Source organism: Pelecanus crispus, chromosome 7 (genome assembly GCF_030463565.1).
Source record: "Pelecanus crispus isolate bPelCri1 chromosome 7, bPelCri1.pri, whole genome shotgun sequence".
Lineage (NCBI taxonomy): Eukaryota > Metazoa > Chordata > Aves > Pelecaniformes > Pelecanidae > Pelecanus > Pelecanus crispus.
The window spans coordinates 49,594,895-49,611,977 of NC_134649.1; the positions used below are offsets into that span (position 1 = coordinate 49,594,895).

Genomic DNA, 17,083 nt, shown 5'->3' on the forward strand with positions numbered 1-17,083 from the left:
GTAGCCTGCAGAAGTTAGTCTGCTCCTACAAAAGGGATTTGGGCTGGATGATCCTCTTCAGCAAGCACAGAGCACTGATATTTCCTGTTGCCCAAAGCTGGTAAAAGATTCGGTGTAATCATAGATTCGGTTTTACGCTTCGTTAACACATCAGTGTACATTCTCCTGTTAAAAACAGCCAAGAGAGACTGTCCCAAGGTCACCTTAAGTAATAGAAAGGGTGGATGATATATACTATATGTACTGTACACCACCAAAACTCAAATGAGAGCTTTGAGGGGTGGTTTGGTTTTTTTTTTTTAAATGCAATATGCCGCTCCAAGATTTTTCTAAATGCAAATTCATCTCCTTAGACTTCATTTGGCCAACTCAGGTGAAGCAGTATTTCTAGAAGATGCAGTTAACAACTTGCACCATTCAGACCATGGAGAAACCCACAAGAGTCTAAAAATCTTCAAAGTGTAGAAAATGCATTAATTTCTGAAACAGTAGATCAGTAACGTAATGCTAGATAAGAATATGCTTGCCTGTGAGGTGGATTTTCGAATATGAAAAAGCAGCTGATTGCTTCCAGATAGACTGCTAGTAGTAGTAGAACAGCTTTTACTGTCTGGCTGTGAGAAGTGCAATTGTATTTATTCTCCCTTGTGACTCATATAACTGTACTTAATCACCAATTAAAAGGCAATACCTTTTGTTTCTAAAATCATCCTGGAGTGTTAAAAAAAAAAAAAGAAAAAAAACAATGTATGCACCCATTTTAAATACAGGAGTCCCTACATACATAAGGGTGGCAAAACTTGTTCTTGTGACCAGCATATTATCACACATACAAGCAATATTGCTTGTAGGTCAGATGTTCACAGAATTGACAGCAGTCACTTCAAAGTACTGCTCGGCAGCAGAGCGCCATGGAAGTTTTGGCATAGCGGGTGATTTTGCTTTAATACCATGTGGTGCTTGCTGGAACAATCTGATTTATAAAAAGATTGTACTCCTCCTCTCAGGCTTACTCTTCCAGCACAAATAATAAAAATGGCACACCCTCCTGGCCCGGGTGCTTGTCCCTTTTGTAGGTGGGAAATGTAATGAGAATGCAGTGTTGTCCGCTCCCATTAGCGAAGGCCTTCGTTAAACAGCTGGGATTCCTCTGCAGCATGCAAAAACCGTGGTGAGCGCACAGATGTACAGAAGCTTGTGGGAAGGCTCGAAGCTTTACATATTGCTAAAGACTCCTCATCCTGGCACACGCTCAGGTTCGCTCAGTGATGGGTAGCATACTGTGGTATATTTAATAGGCAGAAAACTTTACTACATTGACAGTGTAGGCTAGACCCAAGTTTTTTACTTTGCTGAAACATGTCATTCATACACGTCTTGCTGGGTGCCTACCAGATGATTAGCCTCAGTTCTGCAGGACTTACATTTTAAAACTCCGTTTCTCTCCCCGAACTGGAAATCCAGCCTCTGCGCTCCTCCTGCTGCTCACAGCTCACGCTGGTGACGACTCTTACGCCCAAGGGTGAAGTTCTTGGATCTCGGTCAGCCAGCCTGCGTGGTTTGTCACTTGGCACAGGAACAAAGCCAGGGCGCATCCTGCCTCCGAAGCTGCCTGGCGCAGCGCTTCCAGCAGTGTCGGTTCCCTAACCCACCGCATCCCGGCGCTTGCAAATGTTACTCGTGCCGACTGTAAAATGCTCACAATGTTGGACTGCAGCGTTAAAGTGTTAAATGATTTATAAGATCCTAACATGAAATTTATTTGTAATTTATCTTACTAATGCTTGCTTTCAATTCTTCCCCTTCTTTCTTTTCTGGCAGATTACCATTGAATTGGATAATGCTGAGGTTCTAATTTTATTTATTTCCTACAGTGTTGTTTCTATGGTGTTTGTTTTATGAGTAGCCCTGTGATCTGTCCTGTTGTCTCTTCAGCATTGAGCTTTCCAATTTGTACGCCTGTGTCAGTGAATTAGTTGAGTTTGCAGTCTGCCGTGTGTCTACGCTGGGAATAGTTACCATAACCAATTCCATATGTCATTACTTGGAGCATTAGTCCAAATGCAGTTATAATTTCTGGAAGTCTGCAATCGGTCTGGTGCCGTAGTAGATCTCATGGAGGTTAGGACCAGATCTCAGTGCCTTTGCAGCATCAACTGGAAAGCTGCCTGGCCGAAAAGGACCTGGGGGTGTTGGTCGACAGCGGCTGAACATGAGCCAGCAGTGTGCCCAGGTGGCCAAGAAGGCCAACAGCACCCTGGCTTGTGTCAGGAATGGCGTGGCCAGCAGGAGCAGGGAGGTGATTGTGCCCCTGTGCTCGGCGCTGGGGAGGCCGCACCTGGAATGCTGTGTCCAGTTTTGGGCCCCTCGGCACAAGAAGGACATTGGGGTGCTGGAGCGTGTCCAGAGAAGGGCAGCGGAGCTGGGGCAGGGTCTGGAGCACAGGGCTGGTGGGGAGCGGCTGAGGGAGCTGGGGGTGTTCAGCCTGGAGAAGAGGAGGCTGAGGGGAGACCTCATCGCTCTCTACAGCTGCCTGAAAGGAGGGGGCAGGGAGGGGGTGTTGGGCTCTGCTCCCATGTAGTTAGCGATAGGACGAGAGGAAATGGGCTCAAGCTGCGCCAGGGGAGGTTTAGGTTGGAAATTAGGAAACATTTCTTCACGGAAAGGGTGGTCAAGCATTGGAACAGGCTGCCCAGAGAGGTGGGGGAGTCCCCATCCCTGGAAGTGTTCAAAAAACGGGCAGAGGTGGCACTTGGGGACATGGTTCAGTCTGGTCTACCCTTGACTGGTTTAGTGTGGGCTTGGCAGTGTAGGTTAATGGTTGGACTGGGTGATCTTAAAGGGCTTTTCCAACCTAAACGATCCATGATTCAATGATTCTAAAACCTGAGCATTTAGCACTCGGCCGCCATTACCGCGTCATCGGTGAGCAGGCTCTTTCAGTGAAACGAAGCACTGAGGTTTAATGGCCTCCGTGCAGGAGCTGGAAGAACCTGCCAAGAGGAGAAGACCCTGAGGTGTCTCCGCTCGCTGACGAGCGAGAGCCGCCACGTCCCGGGGCACGGCGCAGCCGGGCCCGCGGAGGGCTGGGTCCTTGTGCACAAACTCTCTTGCTGGCTTTACCGAAAAAGGTGACAGTCGTGCAGCTCATCAAAGCATCTCGCTGCCCTTCCTGTTGCTTCCGAGCCAAGGTTTGGTGCGTAAAGCCATGTACAACGTTCGGGTGTGTTGTGAAAGCAATGTGGTGTAACCCTGTGAAAATGACTGACTTCTGAAGCGATTGCTGTGTGAAAAGCTTCCTACCATCAAAAAACGTGCCTTCAGCTGGCAGTGCAACAGCCCGGGCTGTGTTTATGCTGTATGTAGCTGTTTTACAGGCGGAAAAGCCATATTTGAGCGAGAACTTTCAGTTTAACTGAAATTAAGCTTTCTAAGGACTTTTAAAAGCAGTGTATCTGGTTCGGGCACCGGCACCCGGGGTGGAGGGAGGGAGCTGAGCTGTCTCCACTGCTGCAACTTCCTCATCCTGCTAAAAAAAACCCACGTGTGGGCGCTAAATTTGAGATTCTTTTTGCATAAACGTATAATACTGAGAAACTGATTGACTGGCACCTTATTTTACTGAAATACCAGGGGAAAAAAAAAAAGAAAAAGAAATATTTTCCTCTCTGCGCTTTGTTTCCTGTGTTCTCTCCCAAGCCAACCTTTTATTTGGAACAAAATTCAACCACTTAAAATGTTACTGCTCTTTATTTGGGAGAGTAGATAATGAAATATGCCATAAATTATGTACTGTAGAACTGGTTAACTTCGATGTTGACCAGCGGTGAATTCGATGTGGATCAGCGGAATTCACCTGGGCACACTTCATTCTAAAAACCAAATATTTGGGGACCTTGCCTGTTGAAATGGGCTTGAAATCCAAATTATTTGGCACAAAAGCAGACCAGAAAGCGTACACGTCGCCCAGGGTTGGGTTGGAGGGTCTTTTCCCTTCAGCAGGCCTTTCGGGGGAGGGAAGGAACGGAATTCCTCCGGAGAACAAACCGGAGTTGTGGCTTTTTTGGTTTGGTTTTAACCTAGCCTGCGGTGGTCTGAGACAGCTTAGGTGCGTCTCCAAGCTTCACGCCAAACTTTTGGTATAGTTACAGAGGTGCTGCGGTGTCTAACCTCTGCTGTAATTGTTTTCTCTTTCTCTTTTATAAGCCAAGATTTCCCCCCCCCCTCCCCCCTTACCTGGGGAGTACGCACCAGCAGCATGCTCTGGTTTTGAAAATTCAATCTGTAGCGCGTTAATGCTTCCGTCGGGCGCTAGGCCCCTTAGATCGCGTGGTGCTACAGCTTCCCAGAATAGCCTATATGTATAATTTTATCTTGGAGAAACTTCAGACAAACGTGAATTGTTTAATTGCAAATTAAGTCATAATACGAAACTCTTTCCCCTTCAGTTTCTGGCTGCGGTGTGCTGTCTTTGCCTGCAATAAATCAGCCAGAGTCTGCGGAGCAATTTAGGATTTGGTCTGGAGGCTGCACAGGAGGAACTTTATTGCTCCTCGATGGAGCGACTGCGTGGCAGGAGCAGGTGTGTGTGTAACCATCGGCAGCGAGCGCTGGCTGCTTACGGAAAGGGATCGGGACAGGGCTTGAGCCACTGACAGATCTCAGTGGAAATCCTGGGCTTTCCTTCCCACCCTTGTCAACCCTGGAAACTGCAAATTGAGGGCAAAGACTACAGAAATCTCCACTATTAGTAAAATTATTAACTTCCCTTTCTGTGGAATTCTGCACAGTTTAATTTTTCTGATCAGCTGAAATGCTTTTTGTTCCCTCAGGGTAAAATTCTATTAAAATAACCATCTTATGGCATGATATCATAATATTTATGTGATTGTATATGTAGATGGAGTATATGTAGATAGATTATATATCTTAGTGGCTTACTGCAGGGTAATTTCAGTGAGCAGTGGGTCCAAATAATAAAAATAAAAATCCAAATAATAAAATGCCAGGAGGTCCATGCACTTGTTACCGAAAGTCACGTTAGAAAATCGGCGTTCCGGTCCCCCTTAACGTTTTTGCGAGTGAAGAAAGGGAGTGCCCTTTTAACAGGGTGAATAATGCTGGAATTCACCTCGATGGTAGGAAATCCCCTGCAGAACAGGAAGGATGGTGAACGCTGCGACCTGCGCGCGAGGCCGGCGGCAGCCCTGCAAACGCCGGGCCCTTGGGGTTGCCGGAGCGTTTGCAGCGCTGGAGAAGTGCTGTGGGAATGCAGGGCAGGGGCAGTTCGCTTTGATGCTGGTGGCTTAGTTCATGTGCCTTCTGTTGAGGGGTTTATCTGGAATTCCCTGTTTGTTGGAAATGAGGGACAAGAAGGAACTGTCGTTTTCCAAGGAGAAGCAGAGTTGGGTGCTGCTTTCAATGTCTTTTACTATAGCCTGAGGACCGTGATCTGGTCTGGCAGAAATATGCTGATAGCATCTTTAAGCTCTTCTAGGTGTTTTGGTTTGGTTTTTTTTTTTTTTTTTTTAAACTCTGCAGCTTTTGTGGCAGGATTCGTGTAAAAGGTTTTTCTTCTGGGGACAGAAATTAGGACACACTAAGAGTGAGAGGCATCTTGCAGTATTTCCAAAACATGCAGGTTCCCGTGAACTTGTGAAAGTCCACAGCACCTTTGGGATAGGGGCTGCGTAAGACCGCTATCAAAATAAAGAGCAGAAAAGGTATCTTGAAAGACGGATGAAAAGCACAATTTGTTTTGATAGAAAACCCAAACCGTCAGAAACTGTAAACCATTTTGCACCGTGCTCGCAACGTGGCTGTGCTGGGTTTTGCCCTGGTCTTGGAGCTGCGTGCTCAGAGCTCGGCTTGCGGCGGGACTCCTGTTTCTCTGGCCCCGGGGGCTCTCCTGGAGCATCGGGTGGGCATCAGGAGCTGCAGGGGCCCGACTCGAGCTGAAGAGCTGAATAGGGTGGTCTTGGCATTGGCTCTGGGCAGGTTTCTCAAATAATAAAGAAAGTAGAAACCCCCAAGGCAGGGCGCTGGCGCGTTGTCTGGAAAAGCCCTTGGGTCGAGTATCTCTTGATCGACTCCTTACTGGGCTGGAACTGCTGTAATCCCCTTCTTGATGGAGCTGTTGACAAACGTCTCGGAGAAGTGGTTCAGGACCAAGCTAAATTTGCCTCAAGTGCCATCAAGCGTGACTCTTTGCACAACAGCGATAACTAAACCCCAGTTGTAATTAGACGCAACAGCTTAATTGACTTGTAATTTAATCCCCAACCCACTAAAAAGTCCAGGCTTCATACAAACGCAGATTTTGTGGCGTTTCACAACTGAAGTTGAGCTGGTGAAGCTCCACCGTGGGTTCCCTGTGGTCCAGGACGGCTGAGGCAGCGCGGCTGAGGCATTCCTGCTTGCAGCAAGACGTTCCCGCCGGCTCTCCTGGGTCCACATAGGCGTTTGGGGACGGCGTGGCCCAGTTTCCACCTGCAGTGCGAGTCTTGGACACTAAACCGCATACGTCCTAGAGAAACACGTTAATATTTTATGGACGAAAAAGGAGAGAAGTGTTAGTGCTGACCTGCAGGTGGCATGCTCAGGATGCTGAATGTGGCTGGGAGATGTCCTACTTTTCTTTTTTTTTTTTTTCTTTTTTTTTTTTCCCCCCTCCCTTTTTTCCCCCCCTCCCAGCCACATTGCAGCGAGCTGCTCTGCCAACAGTTACATAAGAACAGCTTTTTTTTTTTTTCCTGGAATTTAGGCCCGCTGCTGATGTGTGACCTTCAGCGGTAATTGCCAATAAACGCGGCGGAGATGTTTACAGTCGCCGGGGGCTGCCGGCCCCCGAGCCTGCGTCGGTAGCTGCCGTGGCCGCGGGGCTGCCGACGCTTCCCATGACCACTGGTCCCGTACCGTTGGATCGGGATTTTTTTATTTTTTGGGGTGAAGAGGGGGTGCTCTGCTGCTTCCCCCCGCCGCCGCGGGGCTGGTGGGGCCCTGGGCAGAGGCCAGCGAACACCAAAACGACCAAATCCAGGAAAACTCTATAAGCCCCCAGAGTTTCTCGTGTAATTATTTAGTCCTTTTTAGGATTTGAAGTTAGAAAACTGAATTAAGTAAAACCCCAGGTTTTTTTTTGTTGTTGGGGTTTTTCTATTTTTATGCAGTAGTGACACTTCTTTATGCAGCTGATAAAACGGTATCCAGCAAAATACACCTGCAGACCCACTCAATATAGTTTTTGGGGGTTTTTTTTTCACCTCTCTACTTTGGTCTTGAGGTTTCGAGTAGGTGAAAAGGGAACTGAAAATCCTGGTTCAAAGGGGCTGACTGAAGTAACCTTCTCCGTGCTCTTTATCAATGAGAAACTAAAACTACGATGGCTGAGTAAGGTGCAAAATATGTGCTATTTTATGCATCTTCTGATTGGAATTGGAAAATTTATTAACCTCTTAAGTGCTGGAGAGATGCACTTTAAAATTATTTTCCTTGTAGAGAGAGCTTATTCCACAGTCATTTCTCTTGTGTATTTTGCACTTGGACAGTGCTTCACTTGTTATGTCTCAAGCAGAGGAAATGCAGGCTCTCATAAATTTTTGTGGGCTGCCTTATATGTTTTTTCCTTCAGAAATCCTGCAATCTTTGGACTGTTTTTCTTGCATGAACTGGAACTGGTGAGCTCTTTGGAAAAGGAGACTGGAACATAACTTACAGTTATTTGTAACCAAAAAAAAAATTTTTTTTTTAAAATATTTACACCATCATACTAGTTAATTAAAACTGCTAATGTAAAATGGGTAGTAAAGATAGTTCTTATTGTGTTCAGTTACTGTAAAAGACCTGCAAGATTGAGGATTTAAGAGAAGCAAGTGATTGCACTCCCGTTGAAGGGCAGTGCTGTATCAGAGACTGAGGTCTCCAGCTCCAGGAAAGCCCCAGCCCAAGTAAAACATGCTTTCTCAACTGAGAACTCTGGAAAATGAGAGCAGGCATTCCTGCAGGCAGATCTTGGTGACCTTTCCGTGCAGGCACTGACAGCCCTTACGCCAGATTTCCCACCTCATCGTCTGGCAGCGCGCAAAGTCTCTGCAAATTCACTGAGATAAGGGCGGGGGGGGGGGGGTTTAGCCACGTCCCCGGTCTGGGCGTGCGCCGCAGCGAGGGGCTGTGAGCCCGCGGCTGCCGCTCCGTCGCCTGCCTCTGCCCCCCGTAAATCCCGCGTGCCTTGTGCGAGGGCTGGGAGAGCTGCGTGGCTCGGAGGAGCCCGCGCCAGGGCAAGGTGCTGCAATGCGAACACCTCGCGCTGCCTCTTAATTGATGCGGGTGTGAGATCCTCCATCGCTAAAAATGCGGTGCTCGGCAACTTTGGTGCAGGTCTGTTACAACGGTAAACCGTAACGTGGGAAGTTTGTCACAGCAGTTCAGCGCTCTTAGTTCCCAATTATTCCCCTCTGCCCTGAAACTTATCCGTAGCAAGGCAAATATGTGTTTGACAAACACCTACATGTCATCTGCAGAGGCTAGAAATTTCCTATCCCAATTTTTTCTCGGCTTTGCAAGGTAACAGTATTGGCCTTACAAAGGAGACTTGGCAAGCAGGTAACCTACGTGGAGTTTTCTGGTATTATTGAAGAGTTGTGAAGGACGGCAGCATAATTTGTGCTCTAGTGTGTTGTCATGAATCGGACTAGCTGGTGCTTTTGCTGTGTGTCTTTCAAGTAAGAGCTGTACCGAATGTATTTTACAGAGAAAAGAGGAGAAATTCAGAAAAGGGAGGAAAAAGTGGAAAGGGACTTCCAGGACTGTATCCAACCAGCCAGTCCCACTGGACCTCCAGCTGATGGTAGATGTAGACAGGTAGATGTGGCACTTGGGGACATGGTTCAGTCTAGTCTACCCTTGATTGGTTTAGGTGGGCTTGGTAGTGTAGGTTAATGGTTGGACTGGATGATCTTAAAGGTCTTTTCCAGCCTAGACGATTCTGTGATTCTATGATACAGGGAACGGTAGTGCAAGAACTGAGGCAGAGGAAGCAGAGGGCAGTGGTTTCAGAATAACGTATATCTGAGAACTTCGCTGTAGTTCTTTGCATCTGGATGTACAACCTAGCTATCGAAAGCTTAATGTGATCTTTGGCTGACTGTAGTCGTGTTTTTCCCCTTTTTATTTCCTCCTCTATGCCAAATCTCTCCCCCTGCCACCCCGATAATTAGATGCCATATGCATGGAGTTGGGTTGGTTCCTGAATTCACAGATTTCAGGACCAGAAGGGACCGCTCAGTAATTTAACCCGACTTCCTGCACAGCGCAGGGCATCTCGCTTCTCGCCATTGCCTCTCTACTGAGCCAAATGAATTTAGTTTGACTAAGCTTCTTCAGCATGCTCAATGTTGATCACGGAGACCTCCCAGGAGAGGGTCGGTTTCCTGTTGCCTTGCACCAGCTAGTCACCTTCGTATCTGGTTTAGAGGGACGCTTGGGAAAAGAGCTAAAGGACATGCGTGGTAGTTTGGGAAACGGCGTCAACCTGTGGAAGTTGAGCAGTCGGAGGTTCGTCGCCTCTCAATCCTTTGAACTCGGGGACGGCCTGAAGCGGAGGCGGTTTGTGCTTGTACGTGTGCAGGTTTGTCCCGTTATTTTGTCACGGTTCCAAAGGTTGGTGAGGCTGAAGAGAAAAGGATAAGGTTTTTGAAAGTGTTCGTGTGTGCGTGCTCACGCAAACGTGCGGGTTTTTCTGACATGGTTGTTTCCCACCCATTTGTAACATTACAATTTGGGATGTTTTCCATCCTGCTTTGCTGCAGCCACTGTCCGGAGGAGACCCAGTCTATGTGAACTGGAATCTCCAACTGCCTTTTAAATGTATTTCGAGCCTTTTCAGCGCTCAGTGTTCTGGATGTTTACTACATAGTTGAGTTTAAAAAAAAAAACCAAAAAACCTGAGAAAAGCAATCCTGAGGCCTTACACCTGAATGAAAATCTTTCTGGATTTCCTCAAACCATTTCCACTTTTTTTTTATCCACAGTGCTAGTTGTTTGAATTTCCTGTGTAAGACAGGATTAGACAACTTTCGTCTTGATTGTTATTTTGAAAGCAAATGAAAATAAAACTTTCATACCTTCCTCAAAACCATAAAGGAAAAGGACTGAAACCTCTTCATATCTCATAAGTTGAGATGTAATTAGTTCACACTTGAGCTGTCACTTGCTTTGGTGGTTTTTGAGGTGGATATATCCACTCTTGAGTCAGATAAAGACCATTCTGGGAAACACACGTAGTCTGTGTTGGGGAAATGGATGCTAGAAGCATTACGGTCACCAACAGGTCAAAGAAATTGTAATTCTCCTGTTATGGCTAACGATGAGTGGTTTATTTGCCAGCCTTGCGGGAATGGAAACTTCAAAGGAACCAGGGGGTTTTGCGCAGCAAGTTGAAAGGAACTTTTGCTGCTGCTAGCAAAAAGCAAAGCTGATTTACTCTTGTCTGACCCTGCCACCTGCTACACGTTCCAGTTTAAAAGCTGGCCACTGTGTCCGTGGCACTCACCTGGCCGCTGTTTGGTATTCCACAAACTTGCCCCTGCCCCCCCAAACCACCACTTTTCTTCTAGGTGGAGAGCTGAGGTATACAGAGGGACAAGAAATCTAGCAAAATGACTGCTTCAGTCTACTCTCCCACTCTGTTCAGTCCTTCTTGTAAAGCATCAGCTGATACTTTGCTGTTGCAGCACAGGGGATAGTGCTAAGTGTAGCACAAGAACTATAGCTCAATAATTCTTTGCTATTTTAACCCATTTTGACTCAATAACAGTTTCAGTATTTGGAGTTTATATTCTTACTGAAAGATTGCTGAAGGCCGTGCTTATTTGGAATGATCCATCTGAGCATTGCCAAGGGCAGTAGCTTTTGCTTGCAGATGAGTTTGTGGGGCTGGTTCTAACATGCCGATCTATTTATACATGCTGTCTCTGCTACAGTGGGAAGGCACAGGAATTTGCTAGCTAGGATATGTACTTTTTCCTTCTCCAGTTTAAGTTGCAAAGATCAAACTAATTTCACGCTGATTCTTCGTCTGTGCTGGTTTTCAGTCCCAAAATGTACGCATATGTTTGATTAATTTGGGGTCACGGTATAAGCCCAGGAATGAGGAAGCTTTCATTGGGAATCCAAAGTCCAGTGCGTTACCTTGTGGCAGTGGTGTCCACTTGACCTGCCAGCTTCAGTCTCCCCTTGCCTGGAAGCGGGCACCTGATTTCCCTTACAGGGGAGTACGCACAATTCCCTTGCTGCTGTTGACTACTTAGGAAAGCCGGAATTTTTTGCTTTGCTCTGAAGCAAGTTGTGCAGACGGTGTCTGCAATCAGAACAATGTGCCCAGACTCCCTAATGACTTGGTACGGCGTTTCCAGTGTCCAGCCTACAAGCAGCGAGGGCGCACAAAGCGGGCTGCGCAGGAACCGTGTGTTCCTCTGCATAAATGAGGTCCTTCCTGTTAACTTTTGGTCCTCTGGCTGAAATACTCCCCGCTTCAGTTTGGCCAAGAGAGAAATGGTTTGCATGCTTGTGCAGTTTCCAGGAGTGGTGACAATGCAAGGAAACGGTGTTCCGAAGGCCGTGTGAATTAGCCAGGAGGAAAGTCCATTAGGAGAGGAGCGGAGAGTGATTCTTCCTGGCCAAGGAGCCCCTGCCCACGGAGCACTGCAGGGGAAGCGCTTGCTCCCCGGCTCCTTCCTGGGAAGCGGAGTCTCTCCGTATTTAGACTTCTGGATGTCGTAGCCTTCCTCTCCCTTTGTGCCTTTCCTAGGCTGCAGCGGATATGGGGTTAAAATACCATGGTCGCTCTCCCAGCCTGTGCTAGATTTGTCTGTCTAGTTCCTGTGCCCTCTAGGCAGACGTGGACAATGAGTGGCTGACTTAATTTGGTATTACTGTATCGTCTTTGTCTTATTTCTTAGTGTCTGTTCCTGAGAAGTTAAAGCAATTTACTGACGATTTAGTAGGCAGTTTCATTTGAATGTTTAGGTCTCTGTTGTATGTCTAAGCTCTACTAGATAAAAGTTGCTTGTCTTCATCTGTTTCGATGTGATGATCAGCATTTCAAACTTGGAAAGCTGTCACCGTTAAGCCCCTTATTTCATTGCTCGTGTTTGGTGCTGTATCACGTATCTCTTATCTCAGGAAAAGCATGTTTATAGATGAGAATCCACTGGAAGCATTTTTGTAAACTAACATTGTAAGCCTTTCTGTGGCACGCAGCCCTGGCTTGCTTCCTCCTCTTCCTCCTCCTCCCCGCTGGGGCTGGGTGTGCTGCCTTCGCCCTCCGCGAGTCGCCGGTCCCGGCTGCGCGGTCCAAGCAGGCTGCCCAAAAGTGCATTTCTGCGTTGCAGGCCTGCGTGCACCTGCAGCGAAAGCTTTTTTGCTTGTGCCTCTGAGTTCATGCAAAGTAGTTTGGGATGTTCAAAGGATAGCTGCTAAATTTCCAAAATGCAGCCCTTTTAGGAGCTGGGTGGGTGGGAGGCTGTAAACAGTAATTATGGCTATAATTCGTTTGTGATGACTCAGCTAAGTCAAGTGCTTCGCTAGCTCCCTTCCCCTAAGTGTTGACCACTAGATTTCTGTTGGGATGAAATATTCTTGAAGAATGACTAATTTTTCTGCGTTTTACTTTCAACTAGCTGCCGCAACCTCCAGAAACGGAAAGCTCTGTAGAGGTGTGTCACCCACCTATATTTGTACAACAGGCAAATATTGGTGTTTTGAAGTAGTCCTGGTGGAGTGTCTTGTTGGTAAAAAAAAAAGAACTGTGAAATGTGTGTTCCTGCGTGGTGTTAGACAGTGAGAAATAAGTAGATTTGTTGAAGTGGTTTAATCCAATACAGCATCAACGTGATAGTCTGAAAATAGAAAAGAAAAAAACCAACATGTAAACCAGTCCCAAATCTCTGTTCCTTTCAGCCGTTTCCCTTAGCTTTTACGGGAGGCACTGTTTGAAGTTTCCTCTCAAATCCCCCTGCATTAGCAAAATGAGACTTCGTTTCTCTGGCTCCTAATACAGAATTGGGTTTTCCCTTTGTCTCACCCATTTAAAACCTTTGATAAGGAAATGCAGGTGTCAGAAGAAGTTAGTGAAACTTCATAATCCCAGAGCAGCTGGGTGTCCCACTTAAAATGCCATAGCGAAACAGCTAAGGTCGCTTCACATCCTCAAGGTTACTAGCTCTGCAGTGAATTGGCTACGTAGGCACGTTTCCTTTACGAGATAGCCCAGCATTAGTTCGCATAAGACAGGTTATTTGCCGAAATGAAGACATAAGAATTTAGGAAATCTCAAATTCTTTTGAAATTAGTGGGGCATCCAGAGATGGCATTGGTAGATTGTACAACAGGGTGCTCTACCAGTGCAGATCTAAGTGAAACAACATGGAAGTCTAAATCTAGGACAGTGTTGATTCTCTGAGCTATATAAATATGAAGATTATAAATATGTTTTGAAATTATGAAGAAAAAAGAAGTGTAGTTTGTGGTGGTTTAGACCTTTGTAATTTTTGTGGAACGGTGTTTAAATGTAAACTGAAACTCTGAGTGGTCATAGAATGACTTTGAGATGTTTGGGAGACGGCTCCTGGTTTAAGATGGGTCCCTGTATGGAGCGGTTGTTCCTACACGTTTTCAGAATGCTTTAAAGCAGTAAAAACTCGATGCACTTCAGGATTACAAAGCGAAAGTCCCATTCCTGAGAATTAATACCTGAAATAAGAGATTTGATTTGGCAACATGCACGTGCTGAGGGACTTTGTTCAGTGACACCTCACTGAAGTCCATGGCATTGGAACAGAAATCCCACAGGTCTTGTCAGAGGCCCTCCGCAGTCTCAAAAGAGCTTCATTGACCACGGTCAGATATGTTGAAGTACCTACACTTCCTCCAGAAGTGTGCGTATAGTGGGACGGGGCGTTTGTGTGTGTGTGTGTGTGTGTATCTGTGTATCTGTATGCATGGGCATGCATGGTTTGAGTTCTTGCAAACTTCTCTGTTAGTGGTAACTGTAAAATTAGCCAGACTTTGTGTTTTCTTTAAGTCCATGAGAATGTGTTGGCATACGTGCATGCCATGGTGGTCTGCTGGAGGGTGGCAGAGCAGGCTGGTTAAGTACTGCCAGAGCTAATTGAGGGCAGATGTTCTGTTTAGATAGCTTGTCACTTGATTCCTCCCTCCTTGCTTTCAGCTGTGACTTCCCTTAATATTTTCCATGAGTGCTAAGATGTTAGTGTCTCTTTAGTGTTGTTCTGCTTTAAAATGAAATTTCTGCACGCGCAGCAGGAGCTTGATCAAAGTCTACCGCAGAGGCAACTGGAGGATCATAGAAGGGTACGTACAGCAGTCAAGCACATTCAGAACTAACCCTCTACCTTCTCCTTTTAAACAGTGACGCTTAAGTCGTGTAAGAAACTTCTGTGGTTAACTGTTTGCTGTCGGTCTCTTAGAAAGTCTAAAAAGATCAGCCATGCTTACAAAACGGGGTGCTGGAGCACCTTCTCTTGTATTAAATGGAAGGAGCAAGTGCTTGGCTGCTCTGAATTAAACCTCAGATCCTGGTCTAGTCCGTTCACACTTTCAAAGCACTCCCCTTTGGTGATGAACACGCAATTACGAAGTGAGATTAATCGGTGCTTGTGGAGTTTGCCTGTTTTGGCCAAACTTCCCCCTTCGTAAACAGCCAAGCTGCAAAATCAACGTCATCAATACAGTTCTCGATTTCTTCTGCTCTTGCAGCTGGGAACAGAATAGCAGCGACTTATAACTGCTTCACTCTTAAATATTATTAAAGATTCTCTGTTTTAAAGGTTATAACAGGTTTTTGATACCCCTTAAACCGAGTTGTGTATTGCATCTGCTTTACTGATGCCTGTACAGTAATGTTTGTATAATACTTGCTGTTAGTTTACCTTGATGGTGAATGCAGATGAAACTGAATGCTGTTGGGTTTTTTTTTCTAGGTGGCATATTTGATTTTTCTTATTGCCGCCAAACATCTGAGATTTGTTTGCATACTGCACGCATCAAAGTGGTGTACAACAGTAACATGATGGTTAAAGAACTCTTCTGGAGCCAAGCATTGCAGCTGAATTAATTATAACATTTCTTAAATACCACTTATTTTTTTTCTCCCCTCTACTTTGATCACATACTCATATACTTGTTAGCTAACACAGTGGGTTTGAATAATTTTGTAGGAAACAAAGTTGTTTTTTTTTTTTTTTTCCAAGTTAGAATTCGAAATGCTAGTGAACGCGGATTGCCAAACCTCCAAAACCGTGGATCGTCATGCTTTCGGTCTAGAAACAACAAATGCTCGATACATGTTCCCACTTGTGTGTTCTGGTTACTTGTCCTGTTTTGGATACGCTACCCCTATAGACAGCGGAGGTGCTGCAGGCCTGTCCTCGGAGCAGCAGCTCCCGATGAGGTCTCTCCACTCACCCATACTTTGAGCATGGAATAGAAGTTGCCTTCTGCTCCACAGTGGACCAGAAGGAAAGTCTAGAGACAATCCCAGGAGCTTTAGTTGCCCGTCTGAATTCAGGAGGAGGTGGAGTTCACTGAACAGCAGTTCTTGCAGTTGGATGTGTGTTGTTATCTTTGTAGTAAGTAGTAAAAATTACTGGTTTTAAATGCCAGTTGAGATGACGACTACCAGTTAGTTTAACAGAAGAGGGAAAAGGTAATGTGAGAACGCCATTGTAACTTGATTTTTGGCACGGGGCTTATATGGGTATCAAGCTGCCTTTCTAATCGGTACACACGTAGAAGGAAGACACAGTTAAGTGTTTCGGTTTGGGGTTTTTTGGGGTTGGTTGGTTGGGGGTTTTTTTGTTTTTTGGGGTTTTTTTTGCCTGGCTTGGCCTCCTTCTGTCATGCAGCCTTCCTTACCTGGCAGACTGAGAGCAGAAAGATGGTTAAAGCACTACATCATGTACTAAATGCTCTCATGTTGCTGTCAGTCAAAGTAGCTCCTCTGGGATAGGAATTTGCTTGAGCTTTAGAATTTAGTCTCTTGCCTCTCCTACATGTTCAGTATTTGGCCCAAGCAGTGATAGGAAGCGTATGCCCCTTGGAAAAGTGCTCATCTTCTTCTACTGTTGCTTCCAAAGTAACTTGCCTTTTTTTCTGCTTTTGGGGACTTGCAGAAGCAGCTGGTTGGAAAGCTCTCTTCATATTTATTTTACATCTTGTCTCCCTGCCGCTTCCCCCATCCCCATCTGATTCCATAAAGCGCAGCTCCTCTGCTGCAGCTTTCACACTAATAATCTATAGGAACAGTTTTTAATCTGCTAAATTGCAGACAGGACAAGAAGCAGGCGGCGGCGGGCGCCCTGACGCTGGCACCAGGGCGGCGATCCCTGACCAGCTGCAGGCAGGTGTCGAGCTTCTCCGTTTGGAAGCGATGCCTGAAATTTGGTAAAGGACTGCTGATGTCCCGACGGGTTTTTGTCTTCTCTAAGGTGCCTTTTGCGAGTGCCAGCTTTGTATCAAAACCAGCGTGGCTGCGGCAGCGCTGGAGTTCTGTATGAGCCAATTAATGCACATTTACGTCGTTCTGTTTACTTATTTGTGTTTTAAAGGCCTCTTGTGAAAGCTTTAAAAAGTAAGACTTCACCTGCATGGCAGCTAATATTAAACCTCGTAGTTAATGACATTTTGAATCTGTAGTCAGACAACTAATTTCATTTGAGATGCAACTGAAAATCAGTGTCAAGCACTTGTTTTGTGAGGGGAGAACAGGGTACTTTAGTTTATCCCGACAGATTTTTTTAATACGAAATTTTTCTTGGCTAGATCCTTTTTTTTCTTTTTTTTTTTCTTTTTTTTTTTTTTAATTAAATCCCCTTCCTCTCTCGGGGTGGTACTGCTGCCATTAGCAGAGCAGTAGCTCCCAGTTAAAATAATCACCAGTTTTCCTTTCTTGCACAAAGACAAATCCAGCTGCGGTCTTTGTGTGCCTGCCCATTGCTGGCAGTACCCCCGGCTTTTGTACGGCACTCTGAACTACTGGGAATTCCTGTACAGACTGAGGTGAGAG

At 45.9% G+C, this 17,083-nt stretch overlaps 1 protein-coding gene across 5 annotated transcripts in view; it reads left to right on the forward strand.

The window, feature by feature from the left end:
- The window catches only part of ITPR1 (inositol 1,4,5-trisphosphate receptor type 1), a 166,471-nt gene that overhangs the window by 84,324 nt on the left and 65,064 nt on the right, over positions 1-17,083 (forward strand). For 2 of the 5 annotated variants that reach the window (XM_075713784.1, XM_075713786.1), the window contains 3 exons: positions 1,822-1,848; positions 12,678-12,713; positions 14,323-14,370. The exons of the other annotated variants lie outside the window; for them this stretch is intronic. In XM_075713784.1, the coding sequence (XP_075569899.1) occupies positions 1,822-1,848; positions 12,678-12,713; positions 14,323-14,370 (111 nt within the window). The remainder of the gene's footprint in view (positions 1-1,821; positions 1,849-12,677; positions 12,714-14,322; positions 14,371-17,083) is intronic. 5 annotated transcript variants of the gene reach the window in all.